The 26205-nt window shown below is 35.5% G+C and overlaps 1 protein-coding gene across 11 annotated transcripts in view; it reads left to right on the top strand.

The window, feature by feature from the left end:
* Positions 1-26205, top strand: part of Rps6ka6 (ribosomal protein S6 kinase A6) — a 238506-nt gene that overhangs the window by 140150 nt on the left and 72151 nt on the right. For all 11 annotated transcript variants that reach the window (XR_015445581.1, XM_087196632.1, XM_087196622.1 and 8 more), the window contains 2 exons: positions 15303-15464; positions 21073-21149. Coding sequence is in view for 10 of the 11 variants with exons in the window: in XM_087196632.1 (XP_087052758.1) it covers positions 15303-15464; positions 21073-21149 (239 nt within the window). In the remaining variant the exon portion in view is untranslated. The remainder of the gene's footprint in view (positions 1-15302; positions 15465-21072; positions 21150-26205) is intronic.

The raw sequence follows: 26205 nt of genomic DNA, 5'->3' as shown, positions 1-26205 counted from the left end.
CTTTATTACAATGGGCCGGCAGCACTGCCCTTAAATGGATAAAATATGTAGATGTACTATAGAAACCTACTTGTATAGCTTCTTGTATTTCCTCCTTAAACTAAATAAGTGTTACCCATCATTCTGTCTGCTTCTGTTCATCTTTCCTTAGGTAGTTGATTTTCGCATTATATTCAGATTTTATAATTATTTATTATGGATAAGGGAATGTTGGATAAGGTCTTAGTCAATTATGTCTAAAAGTAGAACTAAAAGTAGAAATTAACAATGGCGGCTTGAATAGAAAGTTGAACATTGTTTGATAGAGATGATTTTTAATTAGCACATATTATACAGATGAATAAATTTCATTTTGGCATATTTATAACATACATTGAAGATCATTTTCACCCCAATCTCACTTTCCTTTCTGTCTCCCTACTCCCTTATTCCTTTCTTGTTCTCTAATAATCTCCATCTTATGTTCATTTATTCTCTCTGCCTCTCTCCCTCATTCTCTCCTTCTCTCTACCTCTCTTTCCTTCTCCCTATTTCTTCCACCCACCCCCACAGATTTCTCATATGAGAGAAAACATATTTGACTTAATGAGTCTGGCCTATTTTGCTTAATATGATGATCTCCAGATTTATTCATTTTCTTGAAAATGATGTGATTTTGTTCTTTCTGGATGAATAATATTATGCTTTGTATATATACCAAATTTTTATATTTAAAAATTTGATATTTCTTTTATCATGAATTTTTTGTATTAACTGACATTAAAACTTCAAATTATCCTATAATAAATGTGCATATGTGTGGGATTAGCTTAGATTTACTTTATTTTATTATGGTGGATGTAAGTTATACAGATTAATGCATTAATGGATTTTATTTTAACAGATTTGTACATGTGTATAGCATACTTTGATTTCCACTCTCCTATTAAATCTCTTATCCCCCTGCATTCCTTACCTCTTCTCTAATAGTCCCCCTTCCACTTTCATATCATCTCTTTTATCTTTAGATTCCACATATGAGAGAAAACATATTTGTCTGGGTAGCTTATTTCGCTTCACATAATGATCTTTGTTGCATCCATCTTTGCACAAATGAAAGATATTTGATCTTCACTATGGCTGAGTAATACTGCTTTGTGTGTGTTAGCACATTTTGTCTATCCATTTATCCATCAAGTGGCAACTAGACTTGTTTCCAAAGCTCAAATATTGTGAATGTGCTATAAAAACATGGTTATGAAGGTATCTGTGGTAAGCTGACTTTATTTCCTTTGGATATATATATATATATATATATATATATATAATCTGGGAGTGAGACATCTGGATCATACAGTAGTTATATTTTTAGTTTTTGAGGAATATCAATACTGTTCTCCATAATAGCTGTAATAATTTACATTCAGACCAATGATAGATAAGGGTTCCTTTTTCTCCACATCATACCAGCATGTATTGTTTTTGTATTCTTTATTTCCCATTAACTTTATTGGTACATTTTAGGTATACAGTACAGTTACATTCATCATTGGGACCTTGTACCTTCACATGATGTATCTTGGTCCTTATTTTTTCCCCATTCCCCTGCCCTCCATTCACCCCCCCACCCTTCCCTATTTACTAAGACTTTGTTTCCATTTTTTTCCTTTTCTCGTATTATTTCTTTTCCCTTCTTTTCTTTCCTCTACCTCTCCGACTTCCCCTACTCCTTTAGACCTTTTCTTCCTATTTCACAATATCAATTATACATTTTGATCCTTATTTACAGTTTTAGTTTTTCACACCAGAGAAACTATTTGGTATTTACACATGTGTGTTCTATTTATTTCACTTAAGAATGTGGCCTCAATGTGCATCCACTTAGCTATAAATGTCTCTAGTTTCTCATTGTTCATGGCTGAGCAATACTCCATTTTATTTTAAAAGCCACCTCTCTTTCCAGTCTCCGGTTGATGGGCAATTGGGCTGTTTCCAAGTTTTAGCTATTACAAACTCTGCTGCTATGAACATGGGTGAACATATATCACTGTGGTATGATTCTTTTAATTCTTTAGGAAAGATACCCAGGAGGGGAATAGCTGGGTCAAATGGCACCTCTAGTCCTAGTTCTTTGAGCTCCATACTGATTTCCACAGTGATTGCACTACTCTTCACTCCCACCAACAATGGAGAAGGGTTCCTTTCTCCCCACACCCATGCAAGCACTTGTTATTGCTTGATTTCTTGATAGCAGCCATTCTTACTGGCATGAGGTGAAATCTCAGCATTGTTTTCATCTGCATCTCTAGAATGATCAGTGATGTTGAACATTTTTTCATATGTTTATTTGCTGCTTTTACGTCTTTGTCTGAAAAATATCTGTTCATTTCAGCTGCCCATTTTTGAATTGGGTCTTTATATTTGGGGGGGTCTGATTTTTTTGAATTATTTATATATTCTAGATAGTAGACCTTTTTCTGAGGAACAACTGGTAAAAATCTTTCCCTACATTGTAGGTTGTCTGTTAGCTCTGTTGGTGGTTTCTCTTGCAGTGCAGAAGCTTTTTAATAAGATGAGATCCCAGTTGAATCTTTGTGCTAGTTCCCGTGCTACTGAAGATTTGTTCATAAAGTTTTTTCCTATGCCAATTTTTTCAAAAGTTCTACCTAACTTAGCTTCCATCAAGTTTAGATTTTCTGTTTTAATATTTAGATCTTTAATCCACTTCGATTTTAGTTTTGTGCATGGTGAAAGATAGGGGTCTAGTTTTAATCTTCGGCATGTTGAAATGGAATTTTTCCAACACCATTTATTAAAGAGGCTGTCTTTCTTCCATTGAGGATGGTTAGCTCCTTTGTCAAAGATGAGGTAGATGAGTATGTCTGGAGGATTATTCCTGTAATTTCTTACTTTTTTCTTTTGGTACTGGGGATCGAACTCATGACTTTGTGCTTGCAAAGCAGGCGATGGATCCACTGAGTTAAATCCCTGGCCCTGTTTCTGTATTTTCTAGTCTATTCCACTGATCCTTGGGTCTCTTTCTTTGTGAGTACCATGATGTTTTTTTCACTGTGGCTTTGTAGTATAATTTCAAGTTGGGGATTGTGATACCCGCTGCCATGTCTCTGTTGCCCAGAATTCCTTTTGGTATTCTAGGTCTCTTCTTATTCCAAATAAATTTTTGGATTGTTTTCTCTAGCTCTGTGAAATATACTGTTGGGATTTCAATCAGGATTGCATTGAATCTGTATAGTAGTTTTGGAAGTATGTACATTTTCACTATATTGGTTCTTCTTACCCAGGAACAAGAGATGTCTTTCCAATTTCTTATATCCTCTTCGATCTCTTTTTTTAGGGTGTTGTAGTTCTCAATGTAGAAGTCTTTTGCTTCCTTCCTTAGATTGATTCCTACATATTTCATTTTTTGGATGCTATTGTGAAAGGGATTGTTTCCTTAATTTCTCTCTCAGTAAGTCTGTTATTTGTGTAGAAGAAGGCTGTTGAGTTTTTAGTGTTTACATTGTATCCAGCTATTCTACTGTATCTTTCAGTTAAATCTAGAAGTATTTGGGGGGAGTTTTTTGGGTCTTCAATGTAGAGTATCATATCAGCAAATAATGACAGTTTAACTTCTTCCTCTTCTATCTTTATTCCTTTTATTTTTTTCTTTTATATAAATCCTGTTGCAAATGTTTCCAAAACTATATTGAACAGTAGCAGTGATAGTGGACATCCTTGTCTTGTTCCTGATTTTCGCATGAAGAGTTTCAGTTTTTAACCATTTAGTATGATGTTGGCTGTTGTTTTTTCATAGATAGCCTTTATCAAGTTGAGATAAAGACCCTCTATTCCAATTTTCTGCAGAGTTTTTATTATGAATGAATGTTGAATTTTAGCCAATGCTTTTTCTGCATCTACTGAGATGATAATATGGTTTTTGTCCCTGACTCTGTTAATATAGTGTATTACATTTATTGACTTATGTATGTTGAACCATCCTTGCATCCCTGGGATAAATCCGACTTGAGCAGGGTGTATGATCTTGATGACCCTGTGTATTCTGTTTGCCAGTCTTATTGAGGATTTTTGCATCTATGTTCATTAGGGAGAATGGCCTGTAGTTCTCTTTTTTGGTTGGGCCTTTCCCTGGTTTTGGACTCAAAGTAACACTTGCTTCCAGGAATGAATTTGGAAATATTGCTTCCCTTTCAATTTCATTGAAAACTTTAGAGTAGTGGCAATAGTTCTCTAAATGTCTTGTAGAATTCAGCAGTGAAGTCATCAGGACCTGGGCTTTTCTTTGTTGGTAAATTTTTAATTATGTTTTCAATTGCACTGTTTGTAATTAGGATGATTAGGATTTTTATATCTTCTTTGTTCAACTTTGGTAATTCATATGTATCCAGAAATCTGTCCATTTCTTCTGTGTTTTCCATTTTATTAGAGTACACCTTCTCGAAGTATGTATTGATAATCCTCTGGATTTCTGCTGGATCTGTTGTGACTTCACCTTTTTCATTCCTAATTGCATGGATTTGAGCCTTTTCTTTCTTTTTTTTTTGATAAGGTTCCCTAAGGGTTTATCAATTTTATTTATTCTTTCAAAAAACCAGCTCTTCGATTCATTGATTTTTTTTGTATCATTCTCTTAGTCTCCATTGCATTGATTTCTGCTCTGATCTTTATAATTTCCTCCCTTGTATGATCTTCAGGTTGGGCTTGCTCTTCTTTTTCTAGGAGCTTAAGATTCAGTATTAGGTTGTTTTTTTGAGCTTTATCTGTTTTCCTAGTGTAGGCATTCACTGCTCTGAATTTCCCTGGTAGAACTGCTTTCATTGTGTTCCATAGATTCCTGTATGTTGCACTGGTATTATCATTTAATTACAAAAACTTTCTAATTTCTTCTTTAATTTCTTCTGTGACATATTGGATGTTCAGGAGAGTGTTATTCAATTTCCATGTGTTTGTGAAATTCTTGTGGTTTCTTATGCTGTTGATCTCCAGATTAATTGCAGTATAGTCTGATAATATACAGGAGATACCTTCAATTTCTTTAAATTTACTTAAATATGTTCTGTGAACTAGTATGTGGTCTATTTTGGAGAATGACCCTTGTGCAGCTGAAAAGAATGTATATTCTGATCTTATGGGGTTGAACACTCTATAGACATTTATTCAGTCCATTTGTTCAAAAGGTTGGTTCAGTTCTAGTATTTCATTGTTCATTTTTTTGTGTAGATGATCTGTCTATTTGTGACAGTGGAGTATTGAGGTCCCCCACGATAATTGTATTAGTGCTTATTTGGTTTTTCATGTCCATTAATATTTGTTTTGTATAGTTGGGGGCATTAGTATTTGGTGCATATATATTTATGACTATCATCTCTTCCTCTTGGGTTGTTCCTTTTACAAGGATGCAGTAATCTTCTTTGTCTCTCTTAATTAGTTTTGGTTTTAAATTTACTTTGTCTACAAATAAGAAAGCTACTCCTGCTTTTTTCCGGGTTCCTGTCACTTGGAAAACTGTCTTCCATCTTTTTACTTTTAGTCTATGAGTTTCTTTTTGAACCAAATGCATTTCTTGTATATAGCATATTGTTGGATTTTGCTTCTTAATCCATTCTGCCAGTCCATTTCTTTTGATTGGTGAGTTAAACCCATTAACATTGATGGTTATAACTGATATTTATTGACTTATCCTTGTCATGTTATTTTCGTGTTGTTGGCTCTTTTTTATTTTTTCCCCCCTTCTTTTAATTTCTTGTCTTGCCTGATGGATTTGCCCTGTTGGGCCTCATGGAGTTGTCACCTTCATTGTCTTTTTCTAGGATATTGTTTAGAATTGTTTGGCATGCTGGTTTGGTATTCATGAATTTTTTCAGGTGTTCTTTGTCATGGAAATATCTTATTTCCCCATCAATTTTGGAAGACAGTTTTTCAGGATACATCAGTCTAGGTTGGAGGTTGTTTTCTTTTAGGGCTTGAAATACCTCACCCAGGGATCTCCTTGATTTGAGGGTTTGTGTTGAAAAGTCTGCTGTGATTCTGATGGGCTTTCCTTTGTAGGTGATTTCTTTTCTCTATCTGCTTGTACTATTTTGTTCTTCTGTTGGGTTTCTGGTATCTTGATTATTATATGTCTAGGTGTAGATTTTTTTTTTTTATCATGGCTAGTTGGGGTCCTATGTGCCTCACTTACATATATATCAAATTGTTTTGCTGTGTTTGGGAAGTTTTCTGTCATTAATTCTGTAAACATTTTTTATGTCATTTGTACTTTCTCCTGCTTTTTCGTGGACTCTTATCTGTCTTATATTTTTCTTATTTGCATCATCTAGGAGCTGTTGGATTGATTTCTCATGGTTCTTAACTGTTTTTAAGAGAGCTCTCTTTTCATGGTCACTAACCACCATCCTGTCTTCTATATCTGATATTCTGTCTTCAGATTGGCTCAGTCTGCTGTGTCTACTTTCAATAGAGTTTTTAATCTCCTGCATATCTGTTTCAATCTGTTTCATGGATTCCATTTCTTTCCTATGTTGGGTGTTTATGATTTCCTTTTCTTTCCTATGCTGGGCATTCATGGCTTCCATCATGGTCCTGAACTCATCTGTTTTTTTTTAATCTGTTTGTGTTCTAGAGTCTCTAATCATGTCTTTCATTCTGCTCACCATCTCTGTAGTTATCTGGGAAATTATTTCTCTTTTGAATTTTTCTACAGCCTCATTCATCTGTTTTGTTACTTCCTCTGCTATCAGTTCAGGGTGTCCAGGTGGTTGATTATCAGACTTTTCTACCTGGTTTCCACCAGATTTTGCCTTTGGTGAGCTGGAAGTCTGGAATTGAGCCTTGCTTAAATGACTTCTCATTTCTACTTTTGTTGTTGGTACTGTCCTTGGTTTAATTCCTGGGCTGATACTTTGATATAGGTCATTGTAGGTATCTTTGTTGCTTATATTTACAACCCTTAGAGAATGATTTTTTCTCAGAGGTGTCTTCCAGATATGGCTAGTCTTAAGGTTTTGAGTCTCTAATGACTCTGGGACAATCTCATTTTCATTATACCAGAAGGATAACTGATTAGATCAATCACAACACCTTAGCCAAAGTGATACAGTCAGCAATAACATTAATATAAAGTACAGTTTTGAAAATTACAATTTGTGCTAGGTATTAGTCTATCACCTTTAACCGTGTGAATTAAATCAAAATCGATACCAGCCCAGAATATGTTTATAGTGAATAGACTCTTCAATATAGCAACTTTACCCTTTGGGATGGGGACTTAGAGGGAGTTGGGAGGGAGGGATAGATAGGAAGAAGGAAAAGGAAAGGTTAATAGTTAGGCCAGAGGACACAGGAAGATCATTCAAACTCTAGGAAACTCTTGAAGAAAAGAGGTAGAGACAGAATGAAAGAACAAAGACAAGAACAGAAGAAACTATCAGCAATAGGGAAGCTACAAAACTGTATTCACTTTCCTTTGAAACTAATAACAATTGAGAGAAGGAAAAAACAAGAAAAGAAAAAGAAAGAAGAAATCTGAATTAGGGCAGGAACAGTAACCAAAAAGGGTGATGAAAAGCAATGTTGGAGAGTGAGAGAGCGAGAGCATGACAGAATGAAAAGAAAAAGAAGAAAAAAAATTTGAAAAGAGTAGAAGACAAATAATTAAAAATTGAAAATGAGAGGAAAAAAAGGGACCAGGTATTTAGCTCAGTGGTTCCGACACCTGCCTCGCAAGCGCAAGGTCCCGAGTTCAATCCCTGGTACCAAAAAAAAAAAAAAAGAAAACCAAAAAAGAGAGAAAAAAAAATTTTGTAAATAACAAATAAAAAATAAAAATGAAGGGCCTCCTTCAAGGCGTGTCTCTGCTGTCACAGTAGACAATGTTGGCCGCAGTATGCAGGTCTAAGTCAATTAGTCTCAGCAAGCCAGCAGTAGACCCCTGAGATTCAGGGTAATTTCTGGCTGCAAGGCCTAGGTTGAGCTCCCTGACCTCCTGCAGGGTTGAACTCTGAAAGGTTCTACTGCAGATTCCAGCTGCCCTTCCCCTGAAGATAGTCCAGTTTCTGATGGGAGGTGGTGATCCCTCCAACTTACCAACTACGGTGGCCTGGTGTGCCTTTATTGCAGAGATTCTCTTCACATTTCCAATGAGCTTCAGTTTTCATCAAGGAGCCTGAGAGAGGCCCTCTTTCTGTTGTTCACTTCTGCTCTATCTTCTGGAGCTCAGAACAATGACCTTTATGACCCCTTGTGCCTCTGGGGTGTGGATCCAGGTACGGGCGCAACAACAAGGCCAGAGCCATGGGGTGAGGGGCAGGGAGGCCCGGAAGCTGGTGGTGTAGCTCTGAGGGCTCCAGGCGGTTCTGCTCCTGTTTTTGTATTCTTGATGATACACATTCTGATTTACGATAATGAAATTCAGTGTAGTTTTGAATTGTATTTCCCTAATAGCTAAAGATATTGAATATTTTTATATCCTTATTAGTATTTGTACTTTTTTCTTTATTCTTTATTTTATGTTTTATTTGTTATGTGTTATTTATTTGTATGTGTTTGCAGTGCACATATTCCTTATTTAACAACCTACTTGTTTAATGACTGTTTGGAATTAAGACCAAAGTGTGCTGTTCAGACTTATGATGCACTGCTTGGACTTATAAGTCGTTTTTTTTTGTTTGTACAGTTCTGTACATCTTGTTTACAGAGCCTCAGTGTCTTTTTTGTACAGTAGACCCTGTTTATACAGTACTGTACTATTTGCTGGTTGTACTGTATAGTACAATACTGTAGCTTTATGTTCTGTTATTCATTACAGTACTGCATGTAAGAGTTATGCAAATAAAAGCAGTCTTTAAGTTGGAGTTTCGTTTGACCATTTCTTTTTTCTGAATATTGTAATATACATACTATATACAACTCCTCATTTAGAAACCAATTCATTTAATAACCTAGTCACAGGAATGGACCTCAGTCATTAAATGAGAAATGTCTGTACATAATGTTTACATTCCTTGTGTGGAGTTGGTACATGTACTCAATACATCTTGATTCCTTTTTTTCCCCCCTTTCCCCCCCCCTCCCCCTTCACTCCATCTCTTGATCTCCTTCCTATTGAGAAATATCTATCTCCCTACTTCCTATTATTTATCTCTTATTTTGCTCTTTATTTATAATTTGGGTTTCTCATATTTTTGAGAAGTGGTTGTTTACTTCATATGTCAACTTATTGATTGAGTTATTTGAATTTTGGAGTGGTTTTTGAGTTTTTTATATATTTTGGATATTATGCTCTGTCAGAAGAGTAACTTCCAAACATTTTCTTCCATTGTATACACTGTCTCTTTGTTGATTGGGTTTTTTTTTTTTGCTGTGAAGAAGCTTTTCATTTGATACAGTATCATTTATTATTTCTTGTGTCATTGGATTCCCATCCAGGAAGTTTTCACAAATTCCTATGACTTAAAGTGTTTCCCCTGTATTTTCCTGTAATAGTTTCAAAGGTTCATATCCTGTACTTGGATCTTTGATCTGTTTTCTATTGATTTTTGTACAGGGTGAGATAAGGATCTAGTTTCAATGTTCTCCAGGTAGATATCCAGTTTTCCCACCATCATTTGTTAAAGAGTGTCTTCTACATATTTTCCTCCTTTTCCGGTCCTCTATTGCATTGGTCAGTGTTTCTGTTTTTATCCTGGTACCATGCTGTTTTTGCTACTTTATCTGTGTAGTATATTGTGAAATCAGGTAGTATGGTATCTTCACCATTGCTCTTTTCTAAGGAATGCTTTGGTTATGCTTGGTCCTTCATGATTCCTTAAAGACTTTTCTTTTCTATTTTTTTGAAGAATGCCTAATATTTTGATCAAGATGTCAATGAATCTGTATATTGTGTTTGGAAATGTGGCCATTTTAACAGTATTAATTCTGTCAGTGCATTACCATGAGAGGTATCTTTTTTTCTTTTATATTCTGTAATTTTCATTGTGGAGGTCTTCAGCCTTCTTGTTTAGTTTGTTTTCTAGGTACTTTTTTCAAGCTTTTGTAATGGAATTGTTTTCTTACTTCCTTTCTCAGGGGTTTTATCATTGGTGTATAGAAAAGTTATTGATACTTTTGTGTAGATTTTGTATTCTGCCATTTTGCTGAATTATCTATCAGAGTCAAAAGTCTTATGGTTGAGTTTTTATGGTCTTCTAGATAAAACATTCTACCACCTGGAAGTAAAAATATTGTGGCTTCTTTCTTTCCTATTCGTATCCTTTTTCTTTCTCTTGTTTAATTGTTGTGGCTAAAATTTCAAGTACTGTATTGAACACGACTCCTGAGAAGGGATACTCTTGTCTTTTTCTTGATTTTATAAGAAATGCTTACATATTTTCACCTCTCAGTATGATGTTGGACATGGATTTGGTGTACATAGCCTTTATTATGTTGAGGTGATTCTTATTAAAGATGTTGGATTTTTGAAGGCTTTTTCTGTATCTATCAAGATAATCATTTTTTAATCCTTGATCCTATTTTTATATTTTATTATGTTCATTGATTTGTTTATGTTCAGCCATCCTTGCATCTCTGGAATGAAACCAACTTGGTCGTGGTGTATGACTTTTTAATGTGTTAAATTCTGTGTGTAAGAAATGTATTGAAGATCTGTGTTCATTATCAGATTTGGGATTTTTTTTTTTTTTGGTACTGGTGATCAAACTCAGGACCTTGCCCTTGCGAGACAGGCGCCAGAACCACTGAGCTAAAACCCAGCCCCTGGGATTTTTTTTTTTTTTCAGTCTGTCCACTTTTGGGATCAGAGCGATACTGACTTTCTGTAATGAATTTGGAAACATTCCTTTTCATTTTCATGGGAAAGTTTTAGGAGCATTGGTGTTAGTTCTTCTTTAAAGGTCTGATATAATTAAGCAGTAAAATCATTCATTCCTGGGCTTTTCTTTGTTGGGAGACTTACTACTTCTTCCAATGCATTGCCTTTTATTGTCTGTTTAGGGTTTGTATACTCTTTGTTCAATTTTGATTGGTTGTGTGTCTCTAAAGATGTATCCATTTCTTTTAGGTTTTTTAATTCATTGGAATATGTTTTCAAAGTAGTTCCTAATGATCCTCTAGATTTCAATTGTAGCCAATGTAGTATCCCTCATTTACCCCTTTTGTAATACCCCCGTTTGTCTTTCTTTGGTTAGTTTCATTAAAGGTTTATCCATCTTGCTTTTCTTTTTAGAGAATCAACTGTTTCATTGCTTTTTTGTGTTATTCTTTTAGTATATTTCACTAACTTAAGCTCTCATCTTTATTATTTCTTTCCTTCTATAGGTTTTGTGTTTGATTTCTCCTTGTGTCTGAAAGACTTTGAGATCTATTATTAGTTTCCTTACTTGAGATCTCTTGGGTTTTTTAATGCAGGAACTTTTAGCTGTAAACTTTCCTCTCAGAACTGCCTTTACTAAATCCTACACATTCTCATATAGTGTGTTTCCATTTTCCTTTCATTCTTAGATTTTTAAAAATTTCTTCCCTAATTTCTGGAATGACTGTGCTAGTTCAAAGGTGTATTATTTAATCTCCCATCTTTTTATATAATTTCTGTGGTTTCTCTTCTTGATTTTTAATTTCCTTCCATTGTGATCTGATGATATTGCATGAAATTATTTCAATTATTTTATATTTAAGATTTCTTCTGTACCTGAATGTCTATATATTTCTCAAGATTTAGGTAATTTTCTGGTATTTTTTTACTAAATAGATTTTCTATCTGTAATCTATATTTCATAGCCCTCTTATTTCCAGAAACTTGTTTTGTTCTTTTGCTCATGTCCCAGATATGTTGCATGTTTTCTTATATTTTTTGCTTTATTCTTTTCTGAATGTAATATTTTACCTACCTATCTTCAAGCCTGGAAGTTCTGTCTTCAGCTTGATCTTGGCTATTGGTGAAGCTTTCTATTTAAAGTTTTTTTTAATTGAGCTTTCTCAAAAATTTTTAATTGAGGATTCTCAGAATTTCTTTGTTTTCTTTTTCATAATCTCTATATCTTTATTATAATGTTCTTTGTTATCCTTTATATCTCCTTTATGTCACTAATTTTTTTATTTCCTTTTAGTACATGTTTCTAGTACATAATGACTGCAATTATTGTGGGGAAGTAGTACGTATACATAATACATTTTAATTTTTTTTTTCTTTTCGTTCATTTCCTACCCCTCCCCTCCCTCCTGCTACTTCTAACTCTTGGCTCCCTTCCCATTTTCAAAAGTTCTATTTTTATCATTTTCCCCTTCAATTCTTTTTTTTTTCCATTCCCTATCTTCTGAGTTCATTGATCATTTTGTAATCATTCTTTTGAATTTTTTGGTATTTTGTCCATTTCAATATCATTGGGATCAGTTACTGTAGAAATAATAACTTTGGGAGAAGTCATGTTGCCTTTTTTTCATATTTCCTCAGTTTCTACCTTGTGATTTTCACATCTATTGGGATGGAATTATCTTAACCTTTTATGAGAGGGTGTTCTTTAGGGGCAAGGTTGCTCTTGACCATGGGTCCTGGGTATCAGTCTGTTATGTAATATTGAGTTTTGGCCTAAGAGGACTTAACTATGTATTTTCTTTGTGGCTTCTTTTTCTATGATTAGTGCAAATTGATGCAGCATGTGCTGTGTCACAGCCTGAGTGATCTATTTCCTCCACAAATCTTGAAAAGGTAGCTTCCCTGTATTAAGTAAGGCAGGTGTACTTCAAACAGCAATATATGTGTGGTGTACCCTCTGGATTTTTTCTCTAATTTCATCAGCAAAATGTTGTCTCAAAGATAAATGGTGCAGTCTTCTGGATTGTTTTGTAGGTGTATTTCGACAAAAGCATTGTTTCTTTCTGATGTTGTTATGGGGGTAAATGTCCAAAATCAAGACTTCAAACCCCCCCCACCCCCTTCAAGTTGTGCCTTCTTGGGGCCAGTTTGTTGGCGGGGGAATTTTATAACCCTTGTTTAGGTTAAAGTGTCTGCTGAGATTCAAGTCAGACTAAGTTGTGGCTTAAGTCAGGTCCAATTTCTCTCACCTAGGTTAGTAATTTAGCTTAGCAGTATAGCACCCACCCAGTGTACTTAAGTGCCAGATTTGATCCCCAGCACTGCATAGAGGGGAGACAAAAGATAACATTGGCAGTGTTCAAATGTAAACAAACACAATGTAGCATTAGAGTAAAAACCAAATAAAATCACAAGTACAACATCCAAAAGAAGAGATGCAGCAAAAGTAGTACGCAATACACTAATAAGTTAAAGAAACAAAGAATAAGAAAACAAACAAATAAGAGCAAAATGAAAAAGAATTGCAAGAATGATAAAAAAAAGAAGAGGAGAAAAAAAAGATAGGGAAAATGTGAAAATGGAAAAGAAGGAATGAAATAAAATCCAATTAATAGAGAAGAGAGGGGAATTAAAGTATAGAGTAAATGTAAGGAAAATAGTAAAAAAATGCAAATAAAGTGAAATTTTTTTTAAAAAAAGAGAAAGTATAAATGATTGAAAACAGGATAGGTGAGAAAAAGAACAGAACAAAAACAAAAAATAGAAACTAAATCTAAAAACTAGTCAGGAACTCATCCTGCCTAAAGAATTTGATTTGAAGAGACAGTCTGCCAGGTGAGGGCAGATAATGAGAAGCAGCTGCAATCTGTTTGCTTTCTTTGCGGTTGCATGAAGCTGGTTAGGGTTATTTACTTGCTATGGCACATTATTTGTTGCTTGGCAAGCTGAGATAATGTTGGCTGCTTCCAGGATGTAGTTCTTCTGGAGAGCTTTTGTGTGTGTACATAAGGTTGTGGCAGTGGAATGAGTGGCAGCCAGAATCCCTTGCTTCCAGTCCAGCCTCAGTGGTATCTGGAGTACACAAGACATGTGTACATTTGTTGTACCTCCTCTGTCTGAGTGCACAGCAGTGTGGAAAATAACCGAGTGTCTGGTAGGAGCCCTTTTCACTAGTCTAGGCCTGGCAGCCTCTGGACCATATAAGGCAAGTATTTGGCCTCTCCTGAGCCCTTGATCTGCTTGACCCATGGAGAAGTCTATGTTTAGACTGCAGCTCTCCCTCTTCAGTACCTGGATCTTGATAACTTGTGGGGTATCCCAACTGAGCATATCCTTAGTCCAGATGATTCTAGACTGTGCACCTGGGGGTGTGGCAAATGGCCAAACTCTGGTATGCCCCCATATCTCTGAACAAGCCTTAAAGCATATCGGGAGCAATTAAGCCATTGACTTCTATGATGGAGAAGTGGTCATAAGGACAAAGCACTTTATGTTTATTCTTCTGAAATGCATACTGTTCTTAAAACATGATGCTTTCACTTCTATTTACTGAGAGCATGGCCACTTGCACTCTGTACTTCTCTTGCTGTTGTAGCCCATGTTTTTGATGTTACTCAAGATTCTAGGCAGGCTCCCATTCCACACTTCCCGCAGCCAGGTCTGTCACTTGTGGCCTTATTTTGCCCACTCAGTGCAGCTCCCTTCTACTGGGAGGGAGCCATAATTGTGACTGCTTTGTGCCCTCAACTATCTAGAGGGGATTAGTTCCTAATAATAGGAACCCTGTCAAGATGGCTTTTGGTTATAGCCCTCTCAGCACTTACGAAGTTTAATGTCAGATTTGTGTTGCAGGTAGAGTCACTTTCAGAACAAATCTCTGATCCTGGGTAGAAATTTGTATGAACTATAACTTTCCCCCATGGATAGGGCCACCGGCTAGCTTGTAATACTGGAAATTGCTTTCATTGACCACTTGCCTTATACTTCTGGCATTGTGTTACCTGTCTCCACGCTAAGGAGCTAGGATTGAAATTATGAATTGTCTCATACCCATATCTGCATTGTCTTTCCAGATTTGTCTGCTGTTTAAAATACCCTTTTGCTCCTCTATTGGTTCCCAGAATTCTTCCTCACTTTTGATGGCAGAAAAATAGTTCTTCCTTTTTTGGGCTGAAGTTTCTCAATCACAGAATCACACAAAGATTACTTCTATTCTCTATCTTCCCAGGAACTTCCCAAGATAATTTCCTGTGTATAATTTAGACCATGGATTGGAGAAAATGTAATTTTTAAAATCTTATTTTTTCAATTTTCATGTTTTTATTAATACATGTTTGCAATGCATAATGCTCACATTCCATGTGGGGAGTTGGGACATGTACATAACACATCTTAATTCTGTTTTATAATTGGGATTTTCTTTCCCAGCAAATACAAAAAAATTTATCTCACAAATAGTTTGCTACAGAAATTTAATACATTATTCTTTTTGTTTAAGGTTGTTCATCGTGATCTTAAGCCTAGTAATATTTTATACATGGATGAATCAGCTAATGCAGATTCAATTAGGATCTGTGATTTTGGGTTTGCAAAACAACTTCGAGGAGAAAATGGACTTCTCTTAACCCCATGCTACACTGCAAACTTTGTGGCACCTGAGGTATTCTTTAAAAATTTTAGCATTTACCTTTCATTCTTTTCCTTTAGTTAAATGTTTATAAAGTCATGTATATGTTATGGCAGGCAAATTAAAGTTGATTTATTTTGTTCTTTCCCAACTGTCATGCTCTTTAAATTACTAAATTCTAATAATGCCTAATATAAGTGTTCAGTAGGTCACTAGCATCTAAAATCAATGAAAATGTAATAAGCAAACTCTTTTATTGTATTGGGTTATATACTTGAGTCAGAATTATACCATTTCAGAACTGGTAAAAAGGGTAATGATGGCCACAAATTCACCACATTACATACTTTAAATGAGGCTCCAGACACTTATATTACTTATTCATGATCCAGCATCCACTTACTAAAAAAGTCAATTCATTCTGTAGATAATTTATGTCAGTTAGCAATGCAAAGCATGTGGAGGCAATGTCGTCCCTGATTGGCTAGGCTCTGTAACTCTCAGAGAAAATAGCCTCAATGGGTTTTTCCAAATGAACAGTGGGATTTTTTACAGGTAAAAATATTGGTATGCAGATCTTAGAGTGTTATGGTTTAGATCTAAAGTATCTCCCAAAAGTCTTATTTGTTTGGAAGTTGATTAGATCATTAGATTGCTACACTTACCATCAAGAGATGGTAATTCATCAAGAGGTGAATTCAGTAGTTCATGTGCTGTTAGGAGGTGGGGTCTGGTTGGAGGGGTGGGTTCCTGAGAGTGTGACATGGAAGGGTGTATTCTAGGAGGTGGGATCTGGTTGGAGGGGTGGGTTACTGAGAGTGTGACATGGAAGGGTGTATTCTTGTCCTCACTTCTTCCTTTCTCTTTGTGCTTCCTGGCTATCATGGCTTGAGCAGCTTTCCTCCACCATGCTCTTCTACCATGATGGTTCTGCCCTGGAGCCACCTGTGAAATAAACCATGAGCCAAAATATACCACTCCTCCTTCATGTTGAGGGTGTTAAGTATTGTGTTTCATCAACAGTACGAATTATACATAGGGGGAAAAATTAGGACAAGTGAGGTTAGAGAGGTTCAGATACAAACTTCAGATTTGGAAAGTTCCAACCATCTGATCATGGTGGTAGGAACTATGAAAATAGCATTCCCATAGCAGTGAAAGTAAGACTGATGAAAAATGAATCAGGGATGGCATTGTACATGTACATTTCTTTAAACTTTTGTTTGTAAGTCAAAAATTGTTCTTATGTGTTATGGACAGTGATAACCACTATACATTATTGAATGTTCAATACAAATTAAAGTGCCTAAAATTTAAAGTTTAAAAAATTAAATTTGCCAAATCAGAGGAAAAGCAGAATAAAATAATTTGAAGATGAATTCCTCTCTCATATGCAAATATTAACTACTAGCCTTTTCTGGTTAGTATTGCATTTTATTCTATTTTTAAGGCAACTATTAGAAAAGTAATTTTTCTAGTATTGAAGATGGAAACATAGATAACTTTCTGATAATGAAAAATTCTTTTAAAATCTTTCTCTATCTTGCTTTAAGGTATTAGTATTGAAGTATAGGAATAGCACCTGCTTTATAGGCTTTTTATGAGATTTCCCTTAGAGAAATTATGCATATATTCAGAGAATGTGATTAAATCTATATTTTAGTGAAATATACAGAATAATGAATGTACAAGTTTTACCACTTTATGTGGGACAAGAACTGTGTTTTTCAAAATAAAAATTGGGACACTGATCCAACAAGGGGTCATTGTTTTACCTCCTGGTGCATGAAGTAAGGGCTTGGACATAGAAAATATTAGCCTTTCTGGAACATTTCAGCATTTTTATAAGAGAATAGAATATTTGAGGTTAGGGCTTTTCTATTAATTATAGGCTATATGGTCTTCATAGATGTTATAAGAGATTTATGCAATAGAAGATTAGATTACAGAGTAACAATTTTAATTGTTAGAGGTCTTAATAATGACTTTTGCTGATCTGGACCCCTTGGTATTATGGAAACTTTTCACTAGAAAGACACTAGAGGGAGAATGTCCCAAATGAAATGAAAAATTCTGTATGTGCATGTCTCTGTTTAGATCAATGATTAGGTAAACATTTTAAGATTAATAGTTAGAAAAACATTTTAAATGAGTGCAAATATAGAACAGACTGTAGCCCAATGATGTTTTTCATCCAAAGAAACTTCCACTGTAGTAAGACACATTTACCAGTGTAATAGTGAAGGTGTTGAGGTGGGTATAGGAAGACTATGTCTATATAACTACTTCCTGAACTACTTTTGGTTGTTACTTATATTTTTGAAATGCTCTGAAAAGTTTTATCAAGTGCTAAAGCCCCTGCTAGCAATGAATAGATATTTGTTATTTGTTATGAATAAAGATACTGTTTTTGGCAATGTTTGTTTCCAAAATTTCAGACCTTGTCAAAAGTTAAAAGAGAAGTATATAAGATGTAGTCTCTTCTAAAATATAATCAGAAAGTCATCAAACAATTGAATAATAATAGTATTTATGGGTCTATACATTCATTATTTCATCACAGTGCATAAAGCTTCCTAGTTTGCAAAGAGAAAAGCTGATTATTATAATTTTAGTTTAACAGTAAGGAGAGAATATTCATTCACTTTTTAGGATATGTATCATTTCAGTTAACCTCTTAAGATTTATTTCATAGATTTTCTTTCCTATGTACATATGTCACAAGAGTTAATACATCTCCAAATTATTTTATCCTTTTATGAGCTAAATCCATTCTATTATTCAATTGATATTTAATGCCTCCTGAGCTCTACAAATGTTCCTGAATTAATAGAGCTTATATTAAAGCTGAAGAATGTGGCATTTGCAGCTCTTGATAAAATAATGTTGAAATCGTTCTCTGTGGCTCTGGACTGTCATAAGTTTTACTCCAAATATGAATTAATTTAAAATGCAGAGCAAATGTAATAAGAATTTCTGTATATGTTTCTTTTGGCAGATTTGGGAAGCCAAATGAAAGAGAGGCTTGACTTCTTCAATTATGACTTTTTTCTCTGTATTTATCTTGGTACAAGTGAAAATATTGTGAAACACAGCCTTTGTACTATACATTTTTCATTCATTCCAATTCCTTGCCTTATTTCTTTTATGATTACATGTTCTCTCTATTGTAGGGCATTGAGATTAGCTATAGAACAAAAGTGAAACTGCCACTTCTTCTTCCGTGCAAAATGTGTTTAAGGATATGGTAAATTTAAATCTGGTTTTTCACAGTTGGCCCTAATTAAGCAATATGATACCTCCAGTGTAACTCTTCTTCACATAACCAGGAAGGTTATGGAAATATGGAGGGGGTTACTATATTTTTCGTTTTTTGGGACTGGATTGTCCAGACTGGCTTCCAACTTCTGGGCTCAAGTGATGCACTTGTGTTAGCCTGTCATGTAACTGGGACTGCAGGTATGCACCACTGACCTGCAAGGCTGTGGCAACAGGAAATACCAGTAGCTGACTTGCTGATTAACCCTCGCCTGTCCTAAGTAGTGGCTCTTAATTGTAGTTATGCAATGAATCATCAGGAAAGCTTTCAAAAAGTTTTTAAGGGAAAACATGTGATTCCCTAAAAATATAAAAAAGGTGATGAGAAAGAGAAAAGAGATACAATTATAAAAACAGTAGAGGTTTAGTTAATTATTAGAGGAATTTACATTTATCATGATGTGAATAGTGTATCTCTACATTGTTATTTATTAGAGCCTTTAGAGTACTTGTATTATTTATTTAAGGCAGCTCTATATGCTCTTTTACTTCTGTAGCTTCTCAGTTTTGCTCATGGTTCTTATAAATACGTTTTGAGCAGGAGAAACATATCTTGAACTTTAAGTTAATTATATACTCATTATTAATGCCTGGCAATTGTCAAGATCAAATGTTAATATTTTAGTCTTTTATCAATAAAAACTCAATACTAATGTTTATGCAACCCCCAGTACAAATGCATTAATGACATTTCTACTTTGTTCTTTTACCTAGGGGCTTTAGCAATGAGCTTGTTTATGAAAATGAAAAAGGTGGTTTCACTTTTTTATTTCTCTAACAAGCTGTATTAACTTCATAGAAAAATATCACCTGAATAGGTAGTAAAAATATTATTTGATTTTTATTAATACTGATCTCAAGAGCAAAACCAGTTATGTAAATCATGGCATGAAAAAATAATGAAGCTATTTAGAATTTACCAAATCTGGGTTTGTAATCTAGAAATATACTACTGTTTTCTACAACAGTCTTGTATGTAAACTTGTCTTAATCTTTTTTTTTGCTTAAATTCTTTTATTGGTACATTTTAGGTATACAATACATTTACATTTATCATTGGGTGCTTGTACCTGTACATGATGTATCTTGGTTCTTATTTTTCCCCATTATCTGTGTGCCCTTTACCCCCTCTACCCTTCTCTATTTACACAGACTTTGTTTCCATGTTTTTCTTTTCTCATAATTTTTCCTTTCTCTTCTTTCCTTTCCCCTTTGCCTCCCACCATCCCTACCCCTCCCACCATCCCTACCCCTTTGGACCTTTTCTTCCTATTTCAAATGATAAATTATTCATTTTAATCATTTTAATACTCATTTACAATTTCAGTTTCAATAACAATGCTGGCGGGGCTCTGGGGAGAAAGGAACCCTTCTGCATTGTTGGTGGGAGTGCAGACTGGTGTAACCACTGTGGAAATCAGTGTGGAGATACCTCAAAGAACTAGGGCTAGAAGTGCCATTTGACCCAGCTATTCCCCTGCTGGGTATCTTCCCAAAAGAATTAAAAGAGTCATACCATAGCAATATATGTGCACCCATGTTCATAGTGGCACAGTTTGTAATAGCTAAAGCTTGGAAACAGCCCAAGTGCCCATCAACTGGAAACTGGATAAAGAAGATGTGGGGTTTTTTTTATAAAATGGAGTACTACTCAGCCATAAAGAATGAAAAACTAGAGATGTTTATAGCTAAATGGATGCATGTTGAAGCTATACTCTTTTAAGTGAAATAAGTAGGGCACACGTGTAAACTTGTCTTAATTTTGTAAAAGCATATATTATCCTACCATCTCTTGTATAGTAAGGAGCTACTTATTATAAAAGTTACAGGCTCTAGGGTCAGAACACCTGCTTTACTACTGAGTAGTTTTGTGATTTTGGGCAAGGTAAGTAACACTGATCTCAGTTTCCTCATCTTGAAAATTGGAATGATAATGTATTTTCCTCTTGCAGTCAGTGTTAACATTAAGAGCTTTAATATTGCTTATAGTATATTAAATTCTTTGAACATTATTAATCTTAAGTTTAGATGTCTGTATTACTGGTTTCCTAAGAGGAGTGAAAGCTCATTGAGGTCAAGGTTTATGTCGTTTACAAGTTTGTTTTGGGGGATAGCCTATGTTACTTAATCAGCTTATACTAATACCTTTTTTATTCAATGCTTGCTAATTACAGAAAATGTTTATTAACATTAAATGTATAAAATTATTTAAGTTTTTATATATTGCCCATTTATGAGATTATTAGAAGCAAAAACAACTTAGTTGGATAAGAAAATTGAATTTATACCAAGTAATACCATATAATGAATATTTTTTTCTTAGGTTCTTATGCAACAGGGATATGATGCTGCTTGTGATATCTGGAGTTTAGGAGTCCTTTTTTATACAATGTTGGCTGGGTAAGAAACTTCTATACTCACATCGTTCCTTGAATTTTATCTGTATCTTCATCTAGAAAAAGATAGCTGAAAATAACCTTATGAAAAATCTTACTAACATTTCAAGATATATTTTTTCTTACAAATTTAAAAACATAAAGTAAGGCACATAATGAGGCATTGTTAAAATATAGTAGTTAGGAAACTGTTTTCAACTTGAATAAGACTTTGAAAAATAAAATGTACATTTGCAATTGACAACAATAAGTTAATATGATTCACATTAAAAAAATAAAATGTACATTTTTATTTTGATCTTTTGTATTGTATTCCTTTAATCCTTATATTCCTTTAATCAAAATAATTGCATATTTAAATGGGAACTTGCCCACTGAACCTGTTGATATTAATTTTTTTAAAAAAAATTTGAGTTCTTGGACTGGGGATTTAGCTCAGTGGCCCCGCAGCCTGCCTCAAAAGCGCAAGGTTCTGAGTTCGATCCCTGCTAACAAAAATAAAAAAGAACTTGAGTTCTGGCTCTCCTGGCAATAGAGATTTACTAAAAGTTTACTTTAAAACACATTTAAATGCTATACTAAGCAATATGAAATTACAGAAACACAGAGTTTCCCTCCCTTAAAAGAATAAAGATGTGCTCAAAACAAATATAATAACAATTGGACTGTGTTTATGTTGATAATTTATAAATAATAAAAATGCCCTTTTACTCTTAATAATGAGTAACACTTTTAGCTAAAATAGCAAATTTATGGCTATAGAGATTATTCTTAGACCAGCTGACGGATGGGCTGAACAGAGCCAGCAGGGCCAGGGCAGAGTGGGGCCGAGCAGTTGCAGGCTGACCGGGATGTGCTTGCTCCGGCTTGCTCCACCAGCTTTCCACCAGCCACCAGGACAGGCTTACCACCAGCCACCAGGACAGGGTGAGGAGGACCCCCCCCCCCCCGCTGGCAGGCCCATCAGCTGACAGCTGGGCCAAACAGAGCCAGCGGGGCCGGGGCCAAGTGGGGCCAAGCGGTTGCAGGCTGACCGGGACCTGCTTGCTCTGGCTTGCTCCACCAGCTTACCACAAGCCACCAGGACAGGGTGAGAGGACCCCCCCCCCCCGACAGGCAGACAGGCAGGCCCAACAGCAGATGGCTTGGCCACGTGGGCACCTCCAACACCCCCCCTCGGCCTCTGGACTTTTGGTTGTGCAGCTACTTGGTTACACACTGCAGAGGCACAGGGGGACAAAAGCCATTGTCCTGAGCTCCAAAAGTGAACAACAGAGAGAGTGCCTGTCTCAGGCTCCCTGATGAAAACAAGCCCACTGGAAAAGTGAAGGGAATCTCTGCAATAAAGGCACACCAGACCACCATGAATGGTAAGTTGGAGAGATCATCAGCTCCCATCGGAAACTGGACTTTCTTCAGGGGAAAGGCGGCTGAATCCTGCAGTAGAAACTTGCAGAGTGCAAACATGCAGGAGGACAGGGAGCTCAGCTTGAGACCTGCAACCAGAAATCTGCCTGAATCTCATGGGTCTGGGACTAGCTTACTGAGACTCATTGACTTATAACTGCACACTGCTGCCCACGTTGTCTATTGTGACAGCAAAGACACAACTTGAAGGAGGCCCTTTATTTTTCAAAGATGATAGATTAATAACTATCACAAATTGTCATTCTTTAAGAGGTACTTGATGCTATGGTGTTGCTGATTGTATGACTTAGGCTAAGGTGTCATGATTGATCTAAACAGTTTTCCTTCCTGGTATAATGAAAATGAGATAGTCTCAGAGTCATTAGAGACTCAAAACCGAAAGACCGGCTATCTCTGGAAGACACCTCTGAGAAGCAATCATTCCATAAGGGTTTTAAATAGATCAACAAAGATATTTACAATAAACAACTTCATAATATCAACCCAGGAACTAAACCAGGGACAGTAACAAAAATAAAAATGAGAAGGCATTTAAGCAAGTCACAAACCCAGACTTCCACCCCACAAAAGGCAATTTCTGGGGGAAATGAGGTGCAAAAGTCTGATAATCAACCACCTGGACACCCTGAACAGATAGCACAGGAAGTAACAAAACAGATGAATGAGGCTCTAGAAAAATTAAAAGCAGAAATAATCTCCCAGATAACTACAGGGATGGTGAACAGAGTGAAAGACATGATTAGAGGCTCTAAAACAGAAACTGATAAAAAAAAATGGATGAGCTCAGAAACATGCTGGAAGCCAGGAATGCCCAGCATAAGAAAGAAATGGAAACCATGATCTCCCAACATAAGAAAGAAATGGAATCCATGAAACAGATTCAAACAGATATTGAGGAGATTAAAAACTCCATTGAAAGCATGCAGAGCTGATTAAGAGATTCTGAAGATAGAATATCAGATATAAAAGACAGGATTGCAGTGAAAGATCATGAAAACAGAGATTTCTTAAAGATAGCAAGGGACCATGATAAATCAATTCAACAGCTGCTAGATGATGCAAAGAACAGTAACAGACTGATAGGAGTCCATGAAAAAACAGGAGAAAGTACAATTGATATAAAAAACTCTTCACAGAAGTAATAGTAGAAAACTTCCCAGATAGAGGAGGAGAATTGGACATACAGATAAGTGAGGCATATAGAACTCCACAAAGCCCTGATCAAAAAAAAAATCTACACCTAGACATATAATAGTCAAGATCCCAGAAAGCCAACAGAAGAACAAAGTCCTACAGGCAGTTAGAGAAAAGAAACAAATCACATATAAAGGAAAGCCCATCAGAATCACAGCAGACTTCTCAACACAAACCCTCAAATTAAGGAGATCCTGGAGTGAAGTATTTCAAAAAGAAAATAACTTCCAACCGAGACTGTTGTATCCTGCAAAATTGTCTTTCAAAATCGATGGGGAAATTAGACACTTTCACAACAAAGAAACCTGAGAAATTTCATGAACACCAAACCAGCACTCCAAACAATTCTAAGCAATATCCTAGAAAAAGGCATTGAAAGTCACAACTCCGTGAAGCTCAACAGAGGGAAGCCACCAGACAAGGTAAGAAACTAAAGGGAAAGGAGGAAAAAGAAATAAGAGCCAACAACAGTAAAACATCATGACAAGGATGAGTCAATATCTCTCAATTATAACTACCAATGTTAATGGCCTCAATTCACCAATCAAAAGAAGTAGACTGACAGCATGGATTAAGAAGCAAAACCCAGCAATATGCTGTATACAAGAAACATACCTAACTCAAAAAGAAATTCATAGACTGAAAGTAAAAGGATGGAAAACGGCTCTCCACATGACAGGAATTCCAGAAAAAAGCAGGGGTAGCAATCTTATTTGCAGACAAAGTAGATTTCTAGCCAAAACTAATTAAGAGAGACAAAGATGGTCATTACATCCTTGTGAAGGGAACAATCCAAGAGGAAGAGATGACAATCCTAAATATATATGCACCAAATATGAATGACCCAACTATACAAAACAAATATTAATGGACATGAATAGCCAAATAAGCACTATTACCCTTGTAGTGGGGAACCTCAGTACCCCATTATCACAAACAGACATATCATCTAGACAAAAAATTAACAATGAAATTCTAGAATTGAACAAAACAAATGAACAAATGGACTTAATAGAGATTTACAGAGTGTTCCACCCCACAAATTCAGAATACACATTCTTTTCAGCTGCACACAGGTCATTCTCCAAAACAGACCTCATGCTAGCTCACAGGACATGTCTACATCAATGTAAAAGAACTGAAATTACCCCTGTATATTATCAGACCATAGTGCAATAAAATTGGAGATCAATAACATGAGAAACTGCAAAACTCCCACAAACACCTGGAAATTGAATAACACCCTCCTGAACAACCAATGGGTCACAGAGGAAATTAAAGAAGAAATTAGACAGTTTCTACAAGTACATGATGATGCCAGTACAACATTTAGGAATTTATGGGACAAAATGAAAGCAATTCTATGTGGGAAATTCATAGCAGTGAATGCCCATATTAGAAAAACAGAGAGAACTCAGATAAATAACCTAATGCAGAACCTCAGACTCCTAGGAAAAGAAGAGAATAACAAACCCAAAGCTCTCACAAGAGAGGAAATTATAAAGATCAGAGCAAAAATCAATGCAATGGAGACTAAGAAAACGATACAAAAAATCAATGAATCAAAGAGTCAGTTTTTTGGAAGAATAAATAAAATCGATTAACCTTTAAATAACCTTATCAAAAAAAGGAAAGAGAAGACTCAAATCCATGCAATTAAGTACTAAAACATGGAAGTCACAACAGAACCAGCAGAAATCCAGAGGATCATCAATACCCACTTTGATAACCTATACTCTAATAAAGTGGAAAACACAGAAGAAATGGACAGATTCCTAGATACATATGAAGTGCCAAAGTTAAATGAAGAAGATATAGAAGTTCTAAACACCCCAGTGACAATGAGTGAAATTGAAAATGTAATAAAAAATTTACCAACAAAGAAAAGCCCGGGTCCTTATGGCTTCACTGCTGAATTCTACAAGACATTTAAAGAAGAACTAATGCCATTTCTCTTTAAACTCATCAAGGAAATTGAAAGGGAAGCAAGGTTTCCAAACTCATTCCTGTAAGCAAGTGTGACTTTTATTCCCAAACCAGGGAAAGACCCAACCCAAAAAGAGAACTCCAGGCCAATCTCACCAATGAACATAGATGCCAAAATCTTCAACAAGATACTGGCAAACAGAATACAGAGGGTCATCAAGAAGATCATACACCCTGACCAAGGCAGATTTATCCCAGGGATGCAAGGAAGGTTCAACATACGTAAATCAATAAATGTAATACCCTATATTAACAGAGTCAAGGACAAAAACCATATGATCATCTCAATAGATGCAGAAAAGGCATTCAACAAAAACCAACATGCATTCATAATAAATACCCTACAGAAAATTGGAATAGAAGGTCTTTATCTCAACCTGATTAAGGCTATCTATGAAAAACCAACGACCAACATCATACTAAATGGTCAAAAATTGAAAACTTTCACTCTA

The sequence above is a fragment of the Heterocephalus glaber genome, unplaced genomic scaffold (assembly GCF_053883595.1).
Source record: "Heterocephalus glaber isolate CG9 unplaced genomic scaffold, H.glaber_assembly_v1.0 deba00001613, whole genome shotgun sequence".
In the NCBI taxonomy this organism is placed as follows: domain Eukaryota; kingdom Metazoa; phylum Chordata; class Mammalia; order Rodentia; family Bathyergidae; genus Heterocephalus; species Heterocephalus glaber.
Note: the sequence above shows the minus strand (reverse complement) of the source record. Positions and strands in the feature narration are given on the sequence as shown.